The following is an 18,593-nucleotide window of genomic DNA, read 5'->3' on the forward strand; positions in this document are numbered from 1 at the left end:
TTAACACCTGGTGTCAGGTAGGCACAGCTTGGGGAAAAGCCTTTTAGGTAAAATAAGGCCTAGTTTGATTCATGAGCCAGAGGATTCCTATGTCTGCTTTACCATTCTAGTTCATTTATCCTGACCCTAGGGAAAACTTGAGCAGTCTCATCTAGAAAAATCCAGTTGCAACACTTAATAGCTGAAATTATGCTAAGGGAAGGATTTAGACATGAGGATGCTGAACATCTATGTTTGGGATAATTCTCATAATTTCACTTACCAGGCAAATGTTGATCTACAAGTGGCTTTTAGATGCAAGCTTAAAAATCAGGAAGGGGAACAGGCTAATGATAGAAATACAGAATGAGCTAAGTACTTTCCACATTTTTTTTTATTTATAGAATGTTTTATCCTGCTCTTTAGCCAAACACGGCTCCCCACAAAGCTTAAAGATTGATGAAGACAGTCCCTGCCCTCAGGCATACAATCTTAAAAGACATGACCAAACAATAAACAAAAAAGTTGACTAGGGTGGTAGAGGTAATAAACAATGATAACCAGTTATTCACTGGAAATTTCAAGGAGGACTGAATGCTTACCAGGTAGCAGTAGACAAGATAAAGGAGGCTGGCTCCTTCACTGAGTTGTCCTGCTGAAGGAACTACCATTTTCATTTCAGCACAAGCAAAAGCTTCAATGTGCCCCTCACCCCACCACTAGAACGTTCAGCTCAAAAAAGGATTAAGCACATTGTACCCTGGCAAGATTTTTGATAACGAAGGGTGCCATGTTCAATTTTAGTCTGTAACAGCTTCTACACTAGAAGTATTCTAAACAGTTACACCGTTGGTGCAGAGACGATGTAGGCAGCTTGCTTTTTTTAAAAAAAAGAAAACTTGAATTTTGCTATTAAGAGTGTGTAGAGATTGTTTTATACACGAAACTTGAGCCACAGAAACTGCCTTGTAAAATTAAAACCAGGCTCAAGCACAAAACCCTCAATAACCTCAGTTTTGTACAGCAACAAGTCAAACTGTTATCAGTAGCTTTCTGTTCAGGAATAATATTAAACTACATTCCAATAAATGGACACAGAGGCCTTTTCAGCTGACAGGACACCACTATAGCAGAAAGGCCCACTTGAAACAGGGCCAGTCAGAAACACTTTTAGTTTGTTTTGCTGCCAACTGTCTTAAAAAACGACGTTCAAAAGGAGCAAAGTCAGCTTTCATTATTGACAACTGGCTTATTTTGGTTTAAGGCAGTTTACCTACTACTGTACTTCAAGCCTTTTTTTAAGGTGCATTTTCACACACACATTTTAAATTAAACCCAGTGCCCTATATACAAAATGTCCATGTCTGTCATATGAGACAACACCTGCAGGCAAGTCAATCTTTTTCAGACCACACGTGGAATCTTTCTGCCTTAAAATAGTTGAAAGAAGGGATGTCTCACAGATAAAAATTAAGAATGTAGCAGCAGTAAGTCAGCGCCGAGTCCGTGTGGGCAAGTTCCAGAAGTTTGTCGGGGGGAGGGGGGGGGACACCTAGATGAGAAAAGAAAAGAGTTGTCGAAACAATTTCCGTACCGCAAGTTAGCAGGAACAATTGTTCAAGCACATAGTTTGTCCACAGTCAGGGTTGAACGATGATCCAGGGAGCTGTGCTCAACACACAGAAAGGAGAATAAGTGATTTTCACTGTCCCCCACACAGCTCCCTGAAAAATTTGCAAGAAAGGGGGGGGGGAATCACTTAATCAACTTCTGCAAGTAGGAACCTCTGTTAGATCACAGACCTCTTCCATTCACAGAACAAGCTACAAGGTTTTTCAACTCGGTACCTGAAGAAGGGGACAGGGAAACCTGTTGCCCATCAAAATGCTCCAGGACTACAACTCCCAAAAATGCTATCAATGGCTACAGGCCACAAGGGCTATGCTCTGCTTCCACCAATGGAGATAGGATGCCTCTGAACACCCTTTTTGCTGGGAATTGATGGCATTCAGGCCCTGCTTGCTTTGACAGGCACCTGTGGGAGACTCTCTCACACAAGATGGCAGCTGCAACTTGCAAGCCTGCAAGCCTGGTTTGCATAGCCTGGCCTATAGGAGCAAGTTGGAAGCCCATCCTATTCAAGGATGTCCCCCCGCCCAACCACCAATAAACTGAAAGAAAGGAATTTAACACAGCTAAGTCCACTGTTCTAACCTCTGGCCATCTGCCATGCAAGCAGGGACTGATGGGAGTTGGAATCCAGCACCTTTTGGAAGGCCACAGATTCTCCCCACCCTTGTCTTAAAGTAGTATATTGCCAGCGACAATTAAGGCAGACATGTCTACAAAGAGTGCCTAGGCAGGGGTATTTTAGAACGTTAGTCAAGGCAGTCTAATCCTTGGCTTGAATCAGTTGTGGGCCTAAAGATGCTGCTCAAACATAATGGCACCATCCCACATGCAAAGAGGGAAGATTTGTAAGTTTCCATTATTGGGTTTCCCCAAACTAAAACCCCCAAACCAGGTTTCATTGTTGGCTTGCTGACTTCAGACTTCTCCCATTTAGCGAAAGGGAATGAGGGAATGCAGAAGCACAAGGTCAGATGCAGATATATCTGAATGCAGCATCTATCCGTACTTAGGCGATACTGACCATTTGCAGGCTAGAGATAGTCTAATTTTAAAGTTCACATAGGTCTGTCATTTTACTTTGTGTGACGTTACTGAGGTCAGATGAAAAGGTCGCTTCAGGAGGTTTTGTCATCGTGCCTTTTAGAGAGAAAACTGTTAGCAAGCACTGCAATTCGGCCTTTTTTGTCATCACTCCTCAGCAGCACACAAAGCCATACAGAAATCGAATGATTAGCAGCCCATCTCAGAAAAAACAAACAATTCTAATTGTCCAAGGTCAGATGCTGTGTTCAGATTATATAATCTGCTTACTTATAATTTACTTTAGATAAATTACCTATATAATTTGCATAACTGAGTCTGCTTCCAAGATGCCTGTTTCCTTCCCTCCAATATTGGGCTTTGGGGTGGGGATGGATAAAGATATGGAGAGCAAAAAAGCTTACAGAACAGCTCTAGGATAGGAACTAAATTGCACATAATGCAGCAAGCATACCCTGTTGCCATGGGAAACTCTTCCCTTCCCACCAGACACCACCTGCATGTTTCTACACATCTACCTACAGCCAAGTTTCCAAGATGCTATATTCAGAGAGGGACAGGTAAAGCACATTTAGTGCCTAGCAGCTAGATGTGGACTCCATATTCCAAAATTCTGCTCCGTTAAGGTTTAATATGACTGTTATTGGCTGCTTTCGCAGACCTTTAAGAAAAAAACCCAGGAAGAAATGCAATCATAAACCCAACTCTTTTTACAGGGGGGAAATGTAGTTGGTACTCACCATACTGCTTTCTCCGAGGCAGGTGCTACATTGCAAATGTTAGGAAGGATCTGGAGACTTTCAAGGCACACAAAAAACGACGTCCCGCTTTTTCTGTGATGCTAAGCCAGAGTTGTGTTGTGCTGAAAACAACTAACCAAGTAACACTTCCGCTTTGTGCTAAGGATGTAGGGAAAGATGAGTGACTGAACAGTTCAAAGGCAGTTCTTTTTTGAAAGCAGCATCCATATTGTTTGAAGACGCAGGGAGTCGTCATGGCATGGTCCACTCCATTAAGTGCTGGCTGTAAGATGCAGGCAGGTCTTGCAGAGGCCGATTTTAATTCATGACATGTGGCTGGGTTACTCTCATCAGAGAAGGTGGCGAGGTCCCCAGAATATTTTGGTAGGATTTCTATCAGAATCTTCGCCCTGTTTCTTCCTGCATCTGCCCCCACCCATGTTTGAATTCCTCTTCCCCAAACTTTTAAAATACTGAAATTAAATACTGATCCAATTTAAGTACTAGGTTGCATATTTTCTCTGACATTAAAAAAGCACCTTACCGAATATCTAAGTTTAAACACGGTGCAAAACATTTCTTACAGACTTGGCGGTATGATTCCGTACATTCATTTATAACTATTAGAATTCATCCAACGCTTAAGAGAACTATAAATACACAATTCACCATTTTCCTCTAGAGCTTATTGTATATAGATTTACCTGAAGCAGAGGTAAAAATTAAACAGTGCAGTGGTATCTATTTTATACACTTCAGGCTTAGTGCTTTTCAACTACTCTAAGGCACAATACTGCTAATCTAGCACAGTAAAAAAACCAGTAACTATATTGTGCAAACCTCTACTTGGAAGCATATAACAATCCTTTGCATAACAGAAACAATAACTTTACGAACATCTCAGGAATGAATTAAGGTAGAGAAAAATCCAAAAACAGCATACAAAATAACAACAGTGAAGGGAAAGAGTGGAGAAGAGTTTAAGTTAAATTACTCTCCATGTGCAACATGAACAACTGCTGCACCACTGTGTTTCACAGTCAAAGGTAGCTCGTTTGCGTTGCCCGAGGCACTAATAGATTGCCTGCCAGCTACAATAACTGTGTGGCACACCTTAAAGTTATTGACCTAACAGGCAAATGAAAAAGTCATCAGGTTTTTCGGCAAGCACGTGGCAGAAATTTTCAAAACTATTGGAATACTTTGCAGGTCCATATTATGCACTCAAAACACAATTTTAAAAAAGTAAACCTCAGTGTTGCATATGTGCTATACGTACATTTATCATAAATCACCCACATTTATCTGTTAACCTGTGCAATTTGTACTCCTAGTATTGATCTTGAAATAGCTGTTCTAGCACAGAGATTACTTCTGAACTTTTTACTCTTTTTCCAGGGGGAGTTTTCACTTGGGAGCTCCCTTCCTTAACTCGATTTGTGTCCCTACAAACCAAGGGACAAGGAAACCAAGCGAAGAAAGAGAACCTGTTTCTTACAAAAGAAGTTGCAAAGGGAAACCTCCATGGAAAAAGAGCAGCAACCTCAACAAGTGCCAAATGAGCTTTTAAAAAATAGGCCAGTTTTCTAAGTAGCAACAGATATTTTCCCTTCTGGTTCTCACCAAGCCTCCCAAGCTCATAAATTTGTCTCATTTCTCAACTCTCATTTTTGGTCAAAAGAAGGAACTCATACTAGAGTTGTTGCATTTTGTATCAGGTATTACTCTTCTTACAAAGCAAAGCCTCTAGTTATTAGCCCTTTTGAAACGTGAATTAGAAAAGTAACACATTTAAGCTAGACACAAGTCCACAGCATTTAAACAAAACAAAATAGACATTTCGCTCCCAGTTCAAACTGTCAAGCTTTCATACAGTGTTTCCATTAGACAGGTGTTCTTCAAGTCGATTATCTCTGCCATCCGTTTCTAGAAAATACATAACATGTTTAATACTCTTTGAGTTCCACTGTCTATAGTATAGAAATTATAACACATGCCTAAAGTGCATCATTTAATTGGGAACCAAGTCATCTAAGCTAAAAACAATTTGCATTAACAAAGGCATCATGGTTTAGCCTTGAAGGCAAATGAATTTTGAATTCCCAAAACATTTATCATAACAATAAACAAACACTATTCAGGGTTATGGGCAGTTTCCTAGAAGAAAATATTGTTCTTTCAAGTCAGCCTCTCCTCATCTAAGTTCAGCTTGAGTTTCTATCCTCAAAGAGTGAAACATATATCCCCCCTTTAGTATCATTTCTGTTGATCCATGTTTACAATTGTGTTATGCTCTTCCTGCAGAATGACCACAGCAAAGACCTTCATAAAGTATGCAAAAGAGTTTGGGATTAGTGCTCTGATCTACAGAAAACAGCATGGGAACCTCCTTTGATCTGCCCAGCTGAGTGAGATAAACAAGGTTTTTAAGTACCGTATTTTTCGCTCTATAAGACGTACCAGACCACAAGACGCACCTAGTTTTTGGAGGAGGAAAACAAGAAAAAAATATATTCTGAATCTCAGAAGCCAGAACAGCAAGAGGGATCGCTTCGCAGTGAAAGCAGCGATCCCTCTTGCTGTTCTGGCTTCTGGGATAGCTGCGCAGCCTGCATTCACTCCATAAGACACACACACATTTCCCTTTACTTTTTAGGAGGGAAAAAGTGAGTCTTATAGAGCAAAAAATAGGGTATATCCACAGTTCAACTCAGATGCTGAATCTGACATCTGGTTTCTAGGATATCAGTTTCTACAAAAAAGAAACATGACATAAGGTTACATACCAAGTAAGGCTGTCCTTTCACCTGCATCCTCTTTTAAACCATTACTACTTGATGCAGATCCGTTAGCAGAAGATGCTGATAAGTCACTTGTTTCATTTCTGTTCTCTTCTGGCACAGCAATACTCCAGCTCTCGGCCAATATGCTGCCACTTGTTGATTCAGGCATTGCAACTTCTTGTTCATCTGCAGGCCCTCCCTTTGAAGTTGAAGAGGGGGCGGGGAAGAAGTGTTAACCAACAAGACCATGGGTAGGAAAACTAAGGCCTGGGGGCCGGATCTGGCCCAATCGCCTTCTAAATCCGGCCCGCGGACGGTCTGGGAATCAGGGTGTTTTTACATGAGTAGAATGTGTGCTTTTATTTAAAATGCATCTCTGGGTTATTTGTGGGGCATAGGAATTCATTCATCTCCCCCCCAATATAGTCTGGCCCCCCACAAGGTCTGAGGGACAGTGGACCGGCCCCCTGCTGAAAAGGTTTGCTGATCCCTGAGCAAAAGGGGTAGGGGAGAAGGGAAGGGAAAAGAGATCAAGCTAATGTACCAGGAACTCTCTCTCTCTCTCTCTCTTAAACCAAAACTTATAAGCCAATTTCCCAACTCCTTTCACACTTTAACATAGCCAGAAGGCAGGATGGGGCAGAACACATGTATTTCGGTTGGTATTTGCCTGTTCCAGGAGAAAATCGGGGCATGTGCCTTTGGGGGTGAGGTCAAACTGCTTTCCCAAGCCCACATGTTGGCACACCGCAGCTATGACCTCCCCCACACTTAATTCTGAAATCAGCAAAACTGCTTTGCCAAATAAATGCACCACCAGGGGCAGCTTTATACACATCTCAACAGTGGCAGCCACTCATTTATAGAAGCACATCCGTTTTCAGGGGACATAGATGAAATTAGCAACTGAGCCGAGCCAAGCTGCTTTTAGACAACTGCCTGTGGTAGCTCAGCAATCACAACACACACATTCCATCTCAGATATCCAGACTGGTGAAACTTCCCAGGGTTGTCAATCAGGGAGGAAAAAACTTCCCCAGCCATGCTAAATGAGATGCTATGGACTGAGCATGAAGACCTTTTCAGACCAAACATGGATTCTGCAGCAATAATAATAATAATAATAATAATAATAATATATTATTTATACCCCACCCATCTGGCTGGACTTCCCCAGCCACTCTGGGCGGCTTCCAAAAAAATATTAAAATACCACAATACATCAAACATTAAGAGCTTCCCTAAACAGGGCTGCCTTCAGATGTCTTCTAAAAGTCTGGTAGTTGTTCTCTTTGACATCTGCTGGGAGGGTATTCCACAAGGCGGATGCCACTACCGAGAAGGTCCTCTGCCTGTTTCCCTGTAGCTTGGCTTCTCACAATGAGGGAACCGCCAGAAGGCTCTCGGCGCTGGACCTCAGTGTCCAGGTAGAACGATGGGGGTGGAGATGCTCCTTCAGATATACTGGACCAAGACCGCTTAGGGCTTTGAAAGCCAGCACCAACACTTTGAATTGTGCTCGGAAACGTATTGGTTCAGGCTCACATCCTGGATGGCTGGAAGAGATTGTAGCGCAGCGGACCTAGCTCAATGAGTCTTCTCATTGAGGAGCTGAATGTCTGCCCAACTACAGTGATTTAGGAAATGAGCCACTGGGACAAGAAGGAGCCTGAGCCTTTCTAAAAAGATTTGGTCCTACACAAGGAGAACATATGATGGGGGTTGGGGGGTGGGAGGGGCAAGCTGGTACTTTGCAGTCAGCAGTATTGAGTTTTGATCTTGGTTTGGTTGCTCTTGCCAGATTGTTTCGTCAACATGTACCTAGCTTTCACTGGTGAAGTTCAACGAGACAGATTTCCGGCTTCTGATTATGCAGAATTGAATTGACCATAACAACAGGCACCTTCTCTAGATAAAACCAGCTTGGGCTCCTCCCTGCAAAAAGTAATATGCTGTGGCTGGCTGGATGCTTGGCTGGCGCAGGTATTAACTGGCCCCAAACAGGATGCCTAGAGCCTTATCACAGATTTAGTTACACATTTCCAACCTACCCAATATCCGAGCGCTTTGATGACATCTAGTTTGCACATTGGACACGTCCTGTGTTCCAGCAGCCAGGGATCGAGGCAATGCCTGTGAAAGACGTGCCTGAAAGAGACATCATAGTTTTTGAAATCAAATATAAGGCCTGTTCTTTTATGCAATGAAATTTGGCAAAATTAAAGGAACAAAAAGCTTATCTAAAGCAAAACTTCGATAAGGCAGCATTGCAGCGTTTGCTGAGCAGGCCGAAAACAATCCCCACCTTGACAAGATCCAGGGTAACTATGCAATTCAAATTCCCACAGAAATTAAATCTGTAGTTAACAGTGGCACACGGACCACTGAAAGACTGTATGGGGTTGCGCCTGGGGGGGTGGTCTGGAAATTCCAGCTAGCACAGAATGCTGTGGCTTGGCAGCTGAATGAGGCCCCGTATCACCAGCATATAATGCCCCCCTTTGAAGGATCTGGTCTGGCTGCTAATTTGCTAGCAAGCCAAGATAGATATCAATATCCCTAAAAAACTTAGGTCCTGGTAATTTGAGAAGCTGCCATCTCCCATAGTGCCCTATTCAGTCCCTGAACTGGGAAAGACCCTTCTGCTGCCAGCACATGCCCCTGAGGTTGGTTTTGACAAGCTACTCGTAACAGGGCATTTCAATGTGGTGGCACCCACTTCATGGAACCCACCCTGGAAAAACTTGTCAGGAAACGCTGTCCAGCAACCACAAGTTCCTCATCCCTGTTTTTTAGGGCACATAAGTTGGAAGAACTGAATGAACGCCTCCCTATCGCCAGCATTGTAAAAACAAGAATGCATTACCTGCGAGTTTATAGGCTTGAATGAAAAATAAATCAAAAAGCTACTGTGCACTTATCTTTCTCCAATCTTAAAAACACTGGGGACTCAATTTTTTAAAATGAGTTTTGTTAAATAGTTCCCAAGTAATGATACCCCACTGAAGCAAATTTTAATAAGCTTACTTGCAAGGCAGGATTCGAACGATATCCTTTGGTTTGTAGTTTTCAATGCATACAGCGCAATTTTCAGCATCGACATTCAAGCCCTGTAGAAGAACAAATAAGCAGGGGAAAATAAGCAAGGAAGCAATTCAGATACCAGGACAAGAATTTCTAAAGAAATGCAACATTACAGAGCACACAAATGATACAAAAAGACTAACTTAATCTGTTAAGAATATACAGCAAATATCCTGGCATCTGCAAAGCCGCCAACTCAAATTCTAAATGTTGACATACCATAACAGATTACAAAAATTGGCTGGAAAGTAGTGAGCTGATCAATTTCAAGCCAAGTGAAAACACTGCAAGCTACATGAGGTATTCCATACAGGTCTTACCTGAAATTCCCATTGATACTCAAATAGAGTGAGACTTATGTTAGAATATTTGTAGTTTCTAAGTCAGGAGCAGAAATCAAGTAAACCAAATTATTCAGAACACTGAACTATAAAGTTCAGCCACAACCAATATATGTTGCTTGGCATCAGCAGATTTAGCTAACTTAGCTATATATATATATATCTGCATTTATTTTATGCAATCTCTTAAGCCACTCATATACGGTTCATGTGATGATCAGGACACTTGATGCTAAAATACATAGCTATAAAATTGTTTAACTCAGCCAAGTAACAACAGCAAGACTTTTGCTGCTATTGGCTCTGCCCAGAGAAACCTATTAACTCTGCCTGGGCAATTATGAACACTCTGCTGTAAGTATCCAGGCGTGGCTCAGTCATATTAGCATTTGGTATCAGTTAGATCATCTTCACAAATTATTGCAAAGTCCAACTGATATAATATTACTGTATTAGTGCCAGAAATTCAGAGCAGTTCCCATAACTAACTAATAACTAATTATGTACAATTTTGTACTTGTGTGTCTTCTTGTACAATTATGTGGTGCACTGAACAAATTATAGACTCATGACCTAGGGTTTTAGAGCAAACAAGAACATGAGACTCCCTTTCTCAGAAACAGCGTGGTGTGTATGTTTTTTTTTTTTTTAAGATACTTTTGGCATGCCTAAGACCTTGGGTTTGCATTCTGGAATGCTTGTTCTATTATTATTGTTCTGTTTTTGCCATATCACAGACTTTTTTTTTAAAAAAAGCTCATTGGTTTCAGAAGCAGCTTACAATGTGTCATCACAAGCTGCTATTGATGGTTCCCTTGGGTGTATGGAGCAACCAGTGAGATTCTACATACACCTACCCGTGTATGTAACCAGGCAAAGGAAGTTCACAGAATCACAGAACTGAGGAGTTGAAAGGGACCGTGAGCGTCATTTAATATAATTAATAACAACAACAACAACAACAACAACAACAACAACAGCAACAATTTTTATTTATACCCACCCTTCCCGCTTCAGAAAACTAGGCTCAGGGCGGCTAACAACAAATTTGAAACACTTAATTGATGCAACAAAAAACAGCATAAAATACAGTATAAAACGTGAATAACAATAAATTCAGAATTCAAAAATCAATTTAGGGGGGAAATCCATCCAATAAACATTAAATGATCTGTCTAAATTAGTCCTATTTGGGCCAGCGAGGAAACCAGGGGAGAATTAGCTGTGGGATCCCAGAGCGGGTAATCTTCATAAAAAGGGGAGGGGGAGGGAAGGAAGGGGAAGAAAAGATCAGGCTAAGTTCAAATTGAAAGCCAGGCGGAATAGCTCTGTCCTACAGGCCCTGCAGAAGGAAGTTAAATCCTGTAGGGCCCTGGTCTCATGGGACAGAGCATTCCACCAGGTCAGAGCCATCACTGAGAAGGCCCTGGCCCTGGTGGAGGATAATCTAACTTCCTTAGGGCCCAGGACCTCTAAACTGTGATTATTCATGGACCTTAAGGTCCTCTGTGGGGCATACCAGGAGAGGCGGTCCCGTAAATACAAGGGCCCTAAGCCCAATTTAGTTCAATCCCCTGTAAAGCAGGGATATTCTGGCCAATGTGGGGCTCAGACCCATGACCCTAAGAATAAGAGTCTCATGCTCTTCTGACCAAGCCATCTTTTATTTCATTTCATGTTAAAGAAACTGTGCTAATGGAAGACGTTTCCATCTACATTAGTCTGATTGACATTACCTTATCTTCATGCTTTACAATATGTAGTGGAAGCTGGCCAATTGCTTTTATGGTTTCTTCTCTATGGCCCTAAAAAACAACAACACCACATACACAACCAATTCAATCAGTAGTGCATATTTAAATGAGATTATATGAGAAACCACCTGAGACGCTGGGTAATCTAACAACTCCATTTATCCAAGATCTAAGGGTTCCTTTAACTGAAAGGCACAAAAGCAATTCTGCACCTATGTTGGCCCAGTGTTAACACATGAAATGGGAATGTGCACATGTGGTATTTGCCTCCTAGGTGGGTCATAAGGAAAGGGTTAAATGAGTGTGAAGTGATTGGCCAGTAGGAACCCGAGGGGAGGGGGTTAGAGTTAGAGTCAAAGTTGTGTGGTTCAGTTGAGAGTTGGAGAAGGAAGAGAGAGGATAAGTCTGTGGGTTGGTCGAGTTGTGTTGTGAGAGAGTGAGAGGAACTGTTAGGTGGAGTCAGATAAATAGTTGGGATTATCACCTTGAAGTTGTTAGGAACGTATAGGACAGTTAAGGAATTAAGATTAAGAAACTGACAAGAAAAACTAACTGAAACCATAAACTTGTTCATGTTTATAACAACAAACCTGATTACAGTGGTACCTCGCAAGACGAATGCCTCACAAGACGAATGCCTCGCAAGACGAAAGAGTTTTTTGTTTTTTGAGTTGCTTCGCAAGACGAATTTCCCTATGGGCTTGCTTCACAAGACGAAAATGTCTTGCGCATTTTTCTTAAAACGTCAATGCATTCCTATGGGAAACCGTCAATGCATTTCCTATGGGAAACCGTGCTTCGCTAGACGAAAAATTCACAAGACGAAAAAACTCGCAGAACGAATTAATTTCGTCTTGCGAGGCACCACTGTATTAGTTAATGTTGACAACTGTCTGGACTCTGTGTGTACCCGAGGGAAATGGGTTGGTGGCAGCAAAGAGGCAATCACAGTGGTGGCACAGGGATCAATAGACCATCAAATGTCAGGGGACCCTGTGTGATCGCCACAGCACAGGATATTGGGTAAACGTGCAAGATGCACATGAAGGTAAGACTCAGATCAAAACCACTGCAACACTGCTTTCTCTCTAAACCAAGTACAGGATTCTAAGCCCTAATTACAAGCAAACATTTCACTAAAGAAATTGAAGAAGAATCACCCATGTAATTACCTGGTTTCTAAAATGCGATCCGCTATAGAGGAAGCGCTGTATATAAAAAAATATAAGCCATGCCAACGATATGATCATCATGGTGATAAATGCAATCGATACAAATACAACAGACTGTCCACTGATATATTCTTGCATGTGTTGCTTGCCAACACCAATAGACATCCTCACTGGTATCCCTCTTCGCACCAGTTCCAAGATCTCCATGCCTTTGGGATATCCAACCATAATCACAACTGCATTGCCAGTACCTGTCGAGGGGAAAGAAAAACAGGAGTCATGTGGGCACTTGCACAACTTTTTTATTCTCTGTATGAAATCCAGGCAACCTTGCATAAAGTTAAGTACACAAGAAGTAATTTTGCTGTAGTTTTTCCTTCTAGATCCCACCCAGCATGTTGTTGGATATGATGCAAGACCAAGTCCCACAACTGCCATGCTCTTCCCCCTTATAATAGAGAAAACCAAGTCTTAAATTATAATAAAATCTTAGAATCCAGGAATCTTTTCACTCTATACATTCTGTGGCGTTCATCTCCTGATATGTCCTCCTTCTATTTGAGGGTTATCAAGACTCTCACGTGCCAATTTGGGGTGGTTGGGGTTTTTTTGTGGGGGGAGGGTACGGTCTTCTGTTTGTAATATTTTGTATTTCGTCTTATTTCATTCTATGCCAGTTTGGTAAACTCTTGTTGTGAAATGGTTTATAAATCTGCAATCAAGAGACATTTGCACCGTAAGAGTGTCTTGGTATTTGAGTTTTCCTCTCTACTAAATCCTTGTTGTTTTGGATTATCGGCTCCTTGAGACTGCCATACCCGACAGCCCAAGCTAGATTACACATAAGGATGAGAGGCCATATCATGCATAAATTTAGCCTGAGATTAAGCTTCGTTTTGAAAATATAAATACAATGAATGATGGTGAATAGACCTGCAATGTAACTGTGTTTACTTGCCACCCACCTGTTCCCAAAATTTAAATAGCATGCACTCGGGCTCAATTTTTACTCTGCTTCCTATATGTATGCTTAAAGCCCAGAAGAGGCGGAATAAGATCAACAGCATTGTTTTGCTATAAGTAAGACAATAAGAAAAACATCCCTCCTCCACATTAAGTTTGTAACTGATAATATTCTGATTTTGCAAATGCTTCAACACTGACTAAAGTGATTGCAGACACTGTAGCTGCAATAACTAATTTCACAACACAGAGAAGGGCTGCGTTCGAGAAAAGAAAAATATATAGTGAATATAAACAGCTCCACTGACCTACTTTTAAGAAGCAGTTTCGTATCCTGGCCTTTTAAGTTATCAGGATGTCAATCACAGCTGCTCAAATGTTGCAATCCAGAGATGCTACATGTTTGTTTTTAATCAAAGAAGAAACAGGCCATTCATGATTCAGCCACGCTTCCCTTAACCAGTTCCTCCATTTATCAGCCTTCCTCATCTCCAATTTCCATATAAGTAGCATTTGGGGTTTGGGGAAGAGAACTTCATACTTCTCTACTCATGAAACTCTGGCCTCGGGGCTACAAGTTGGCATCAACCAACCATGTGCAATTCTCCCACCCCACAAAAGTCAGGACAGAAGAAAAGGTCCCACACAAAAAGGCCATGGGAAACAATCTGCGTGTAGACATAGACTCTAGTTTTGCTTCTGGGTCCAATTCAAAGTGCTGGCGACTAGAACACAAACTGCTTAGAGCCACATTAGTAAAGGTAAAGGACCCCTGGATGGTTAAGTCCAGTCAAAGGCGACTATGGGGTTGCGGCGCTCATCTCACTCTATAGGCCGAGGGAGCTGGCATTGGTCCACAGACAGTTTTCCGGGTCATTTGGGCAGCATGACTAAACCGCTACTGGTGCACGGAGGACCATGACGAGTGCCAGAGAGCACAGAAACGCCATTTACCTTCCCGCTGGCATGCTTTCGAACTGTTAGGTTGGCAGGAGCTGGGACCGAGCAACGGGAGCTCACCCCGTCACGGGGATTCGAACCACCGACCTTCCGATTGGGAAGCCCAAGAGGCTCAGTGGTTTAGACCAGTGTTTCCCAACCTTGGGCCTCCAGCTGTTTTCGAACTACAATTCCCATCATCTTGCTAGCTGAGGATTATGGGAGTTGTAGTTCAAAAACAGCTGGAGGCCCAAGGTTGGGAAATGCTGGTTTAGACTACAGCGCCACCCGTGTCCCTTAGAGCCACATTATCAGAATCTGAAGGACCACCTCCTCCCATCGAGATCTGCCCATAGCAGATAATCTTTAAAAGCCCTGTTATATGTCAGCCTACCATCGAAATCCCCACTAGGAATGTTATGCTGCCCTGTAACTTTTAGACTGGAAACGAAAACATTTTCTTATTTCTCTTTGTGTTTGATCTTATATTTAATGTTTTAACTCTGCTGTCCTTGGCTTTGGGTGGTGTGCTTTTATTCTATTATTGCTGTATAGTTTTCTTTCTTTTCTGAATAGCACCCAAGCTGGTTTTCCTGTGTCCTCCTTCAACCCAATATGCATCAAAAGTGCACCTGTATGTTACCAGGCTTCTATTGTACACGATGCCCCCATCTGCTCATGCAATCTGGCTCCATTATGTCTTGCTTTCAACAAGCCACAGAGTTATTAAAATACTTAGGAAACCTGAAATATTGCTGCGATGAATCATACATATGCAGTCTCCTTGAGGCTGTTTTCCCCAAACGATTCTTGCAATCACTTCATATGCTACTTTCCACTCCATTACACCAAAATGCACCCAAGAAGAGGTTTTATACTTGTCCTCACAAAAAAAAAATATGTTAGTTATAAAATCATGCCCAGCATCTTTATGCAGGTCATTTTGAGTACAGCACATTTATTTCTGAATGCTGATGGAATGCTGTGTCCTATAAAAGCGCACATAGTATCTGCCTGCTAAGGCTTCTTTCCTGCACCTCTTGTATAATTGCACAAGCTACAAAGCCAAAAAAATATTTAGAGGAACTTGCAAACAGGTAGCAGGCATACAGGATATGGATCCAGGAAGCTACTGTGTTTTGAAATAACTAGATCCAAACAACTTGCTTTTCTGTTTATTCAGTGTTTTATACAGAAGCACTGACCATTTTCTCTTTCAGCTACAGTGGTACCTCGGTTTAAGAACAGTCCGCTTTGGTTTGTGAACTCTGCAAAACCGGAAGTAATGTCCCAGTTTGCAAACTTTACCTCTGTCTAAGAACGGAAGCCGAACGGTGTAACGGCACTGGCGGCAGGAGGCCTCATTAGGGAAAGCGCGCCACAGTTTAAGAACGGTTTCAGTTTAAGAACGGACTTCCAGAACGGATTAAGTTCGTAAACCGAGGTACCACTGTATTTGAAAAGTCCTATATCACATTTTCATAAAAGGGAACAATACAACTTTGTAGGCCTCCCATTCAGCATCTTCATTTCCTTGCTCCTCCCCACAGCTGCTCTTGTTTCTGTGTCAAACCTGCTAAACCAAATCACATCTCCAAACAAACCTGCTGTACAAGCTCAGCCCCGTTCCTATTTCCAGAGACTTGGCAAATGATCCCTGAGTAAGGAGTTTACCTTCCCTTAAACCTGGTGTAACTTTTGCACAGCTTCTGTTGCTCCTCTTGGTTCACTGCTAAGCAGTATTACTATTATTAATTGAATACCGCCCTATACCCGGAGGTCTCAGGGCAGTTTACAGTATGCACTCCTGATTATGTAGCTCAGTAGTAAAGTACTTTCCAGTTTGAGGCTTTTAAGGCTTCCATTTCCATGCTAAGAAGTTAATGGGGGGCGGGCGGGAAATAAAATTATGCACAGTATACAGAAATAATTTTTTAGTCTTGCACAATAACTAGGACCTAGGACAGACAAAAGGAAGCATTTCTTCACACAGTGCATAATTAATTTATAGGATTCATTGTCACAAGATGCAGCAACAGCCTACACTCACATTTAAAGGTAAAGGGACCCCGGCCATTAGGTCCAGTTGCGGACGACTCTGGGGTTGCGACGCTCATCTCGCTTTATTGGCCGAGGGAGCCGGCGTTCAGCTTCCGGGTCATGTGGCCAGCATGACGAAGCCGCTTCTGGTGAACCAGAGCAGCACATGGAAACGCAGTACCTATTTATCTACTTGCACTTTGATGTGCTTTCGAACTGCTAGGATGGCAGGAACACTCATGTTTAGGTGGTTTTAAAAGAATGCTAAACAAATTATTGGTGTATAAGTCGAATAATGGCTGTAAGAAACGATGGCTACACAGAACTTCCATATTCAAAGGCAATACTGTGTAGACACAGCCTTTAAAGCACATTTGAAGCACATTTCCTCCCACAAAGTATTCTGGGCACTGTAGTTGGTTAAGGTTTGCTGGGAATTGTAATTTTATGAAGGAAAAACTATAGCGCCCAGAATTCTTTTGGAGATGTGCCTCAAAAGTGCTTTAAAGATATAGTACGTCCACAGGAGTGTGCCACTGAAAACCAGTTGCTAAGATCAGCAACCGGCAAAGGCTTCATCCCTATTTGTGAACTTCTTGGGAGTCATTCAGTTGACAACTGTGTGGCACTGTGAGGAGCATAATGAGAGGACCAGGTCCATATCCCCACCCGTTAAACCTCACTGGTAGACCTTGGGCCAGTCACTGTATCACCAAAACCTACAGGGAAATGATAAAGACAAAATAAAGGGAGGGGGGCCAATCATTGCACCTTGAGCTTCTTGGAGGAAAGAAAAGGATAGAAGAGAAAGGATAGAACACAAACCAAGGTGCTGGGCTGCCTTTGGTTTGATGCAACAGGGCTAATTCGTTCTTACTCAAGTCTTCTGCTGCTCCACATGTGCAGCCATAGATGTGAGCAATGCTTGGTCCAAACTAAAGGCATGCCTACACAAATGAGGTAGTAAAACAGACCATCCCTACAGGTGGGGGAGAGAATCTCTTGAAGATGTTCTCTGAAAACAAGCACAATACAAACTGGGCCGACTGGGCCAGAGGAGTGTGTGCATTCACATGGGACTGAAAAGTAGCATCCTGTGGCACTGCCTGCCACATGGCACACCACACCAGCCCTAAAGTCATAGGGCACTTGCTCCCAGGGAAGTTTTCTGCAGCTTTGTTCCCCACTTTTGATGCGAATACACGGTGCGCCAAACCCCAGAGGTCCCTCCATTCCAAGCTTACCCGAGTTGCCACATCCCAAACTCTTCTTCCCTTTCAGCATCACTCACCGTAATTATAGGACATGGTCAGGGTGGAGTTGCCGAACCTGGGCTCGTTGTAGATCACCACGGCAGCCGCCCGCTTCCTCACGGCGTTGGCGATTTTGTCCTTCAAGCTGCAGCCCCCGTGCGCCACCAGAGCGATCCACGACGGAGGCGTCCCCGCGAATTGCGCTCCGGGCGGCCTGGGGATCTCGTAGTCGATCCCCGGCGCGCAGCCTTCCATGTGGCGGCCGCTCCCCGCTCCGCCGCCGCGGGGGATGCCCACCAGGCCTTGCGCGTTGTCCTTGGGCGAGCCGTCGCCGTAGCGGCCGCTCTCGGTGCTCTCCTGCACCGTGCGGTTGGTGCCGGGCTCGGTGTACATGGTGGTCACCCAGGCCGTGTACCACACCAGGGACCAGGCCACCCGCGGGCACCCCACCGCCGCCAGCGCCAGCAGCAGAGGCAGCGCCACGCGGCGCAACAGCACCATGGCAAACCCCACACGCGCGCGCGCTTGGCGAATGGAGCGCCCAGACCGCCTGCACCGAAAGGCTGCAGCGCCGGCGCAAGCGGCAACCTCCGCGTTCCCGCCCCTTCCTTCCTTCCTTCCCTGGGAGGCGGTCCGGCTCGTCCGCCCGCCCGCCCCGGCCAGGAGAAAGGCAAGGAGGCGGGGACTCGGCGGCCAGGCCTCCTTCCTGCGCCCAAGCAAAGCCGCCCTTTCCTTCCCTCATAAATGCAGCCTGGCGCGCGCGCGCTCGTTTGGGAACCGCCCCCTGCCCCTTTTCTTTCCCAGGGAAGAAAGCAAAGGGCTGCGCGCGCGCGCACGACCAGGCAACCCCAGCCCTGTCTACTCAGGAGTCG

At 43.6% G+C, this 18,593-nt stretch overlaps 1 protein-coding gene across 1 annotated transcript; it reads right to left on the reverse strand.

Moving 5' to 3' along the window:
* Positions 1-355: 355 nt before the first annotated feature.
* Positions 356-18,528, reverse strand: RNF149 (ring finger protein 149). The gene is made up of 8 exons (XM_083437992.1): positions 17,760-18,528; positions 12,527-12,777; positions 11,337-11,405; positions 9,203-9,285; positions 8,227-8,323; positions 6,179-6,374; positions 3,393-5,318; positions 356-1,531 (listed from the first exon to the last, which is right to left on the reverse strand). The coding sequence occupies exons 1-7, from the start codon at positions 18,220-18,222 to the stop codon at positions 5,260-5,262; spliced, it is 1,218 nt and encodes a 405-aa protein (XP_083294118.1). The 5' UTR covers positions 18,223-18,528; the 3' UTR covers positions 356-1,531; positions 3,393-5,259.
* Positions 18,529-18,593: the final 65 nt, after the last annotated feature.

The sequence above is a fragment of the Podarcis tiliguerta genome (genome assembly GCF_965153285.1).
Source record: "Podarcis tiliguerta genome assembly, chromosome: 4".
Taxonomy (NCBI): domain Eukaryota; kingdom Metazoa; phylum Chordata; class Lepidosauria; order Squamata; family Lacertidae; genus Podarcis; species Podarcis tiliguerta.

Coding starts and splice junctions, on each gene's coding strand:
- RNF149 (XM_083437992.1), bottom strand. CDS start 18,222: ATGGTGCTGTTGCGCCGCGTGGCGCTGCCTCTGCTGCTGGCGCTGGCG. Junction 9,286..11,336: donor TTGTAAAGCATGAAGATAAG/GTAATGTCAATC, acceptor GTTCTTCTACAG/GGCTTGAATGTCGATGCTGA. Junction 8,324..9,202: donor GTTCGAATCCTGCCTTGCAA/GTAAGCTTATTA, acceptor TGTCTCTTTCAG/GCACGTCTTTCACAGGCATT.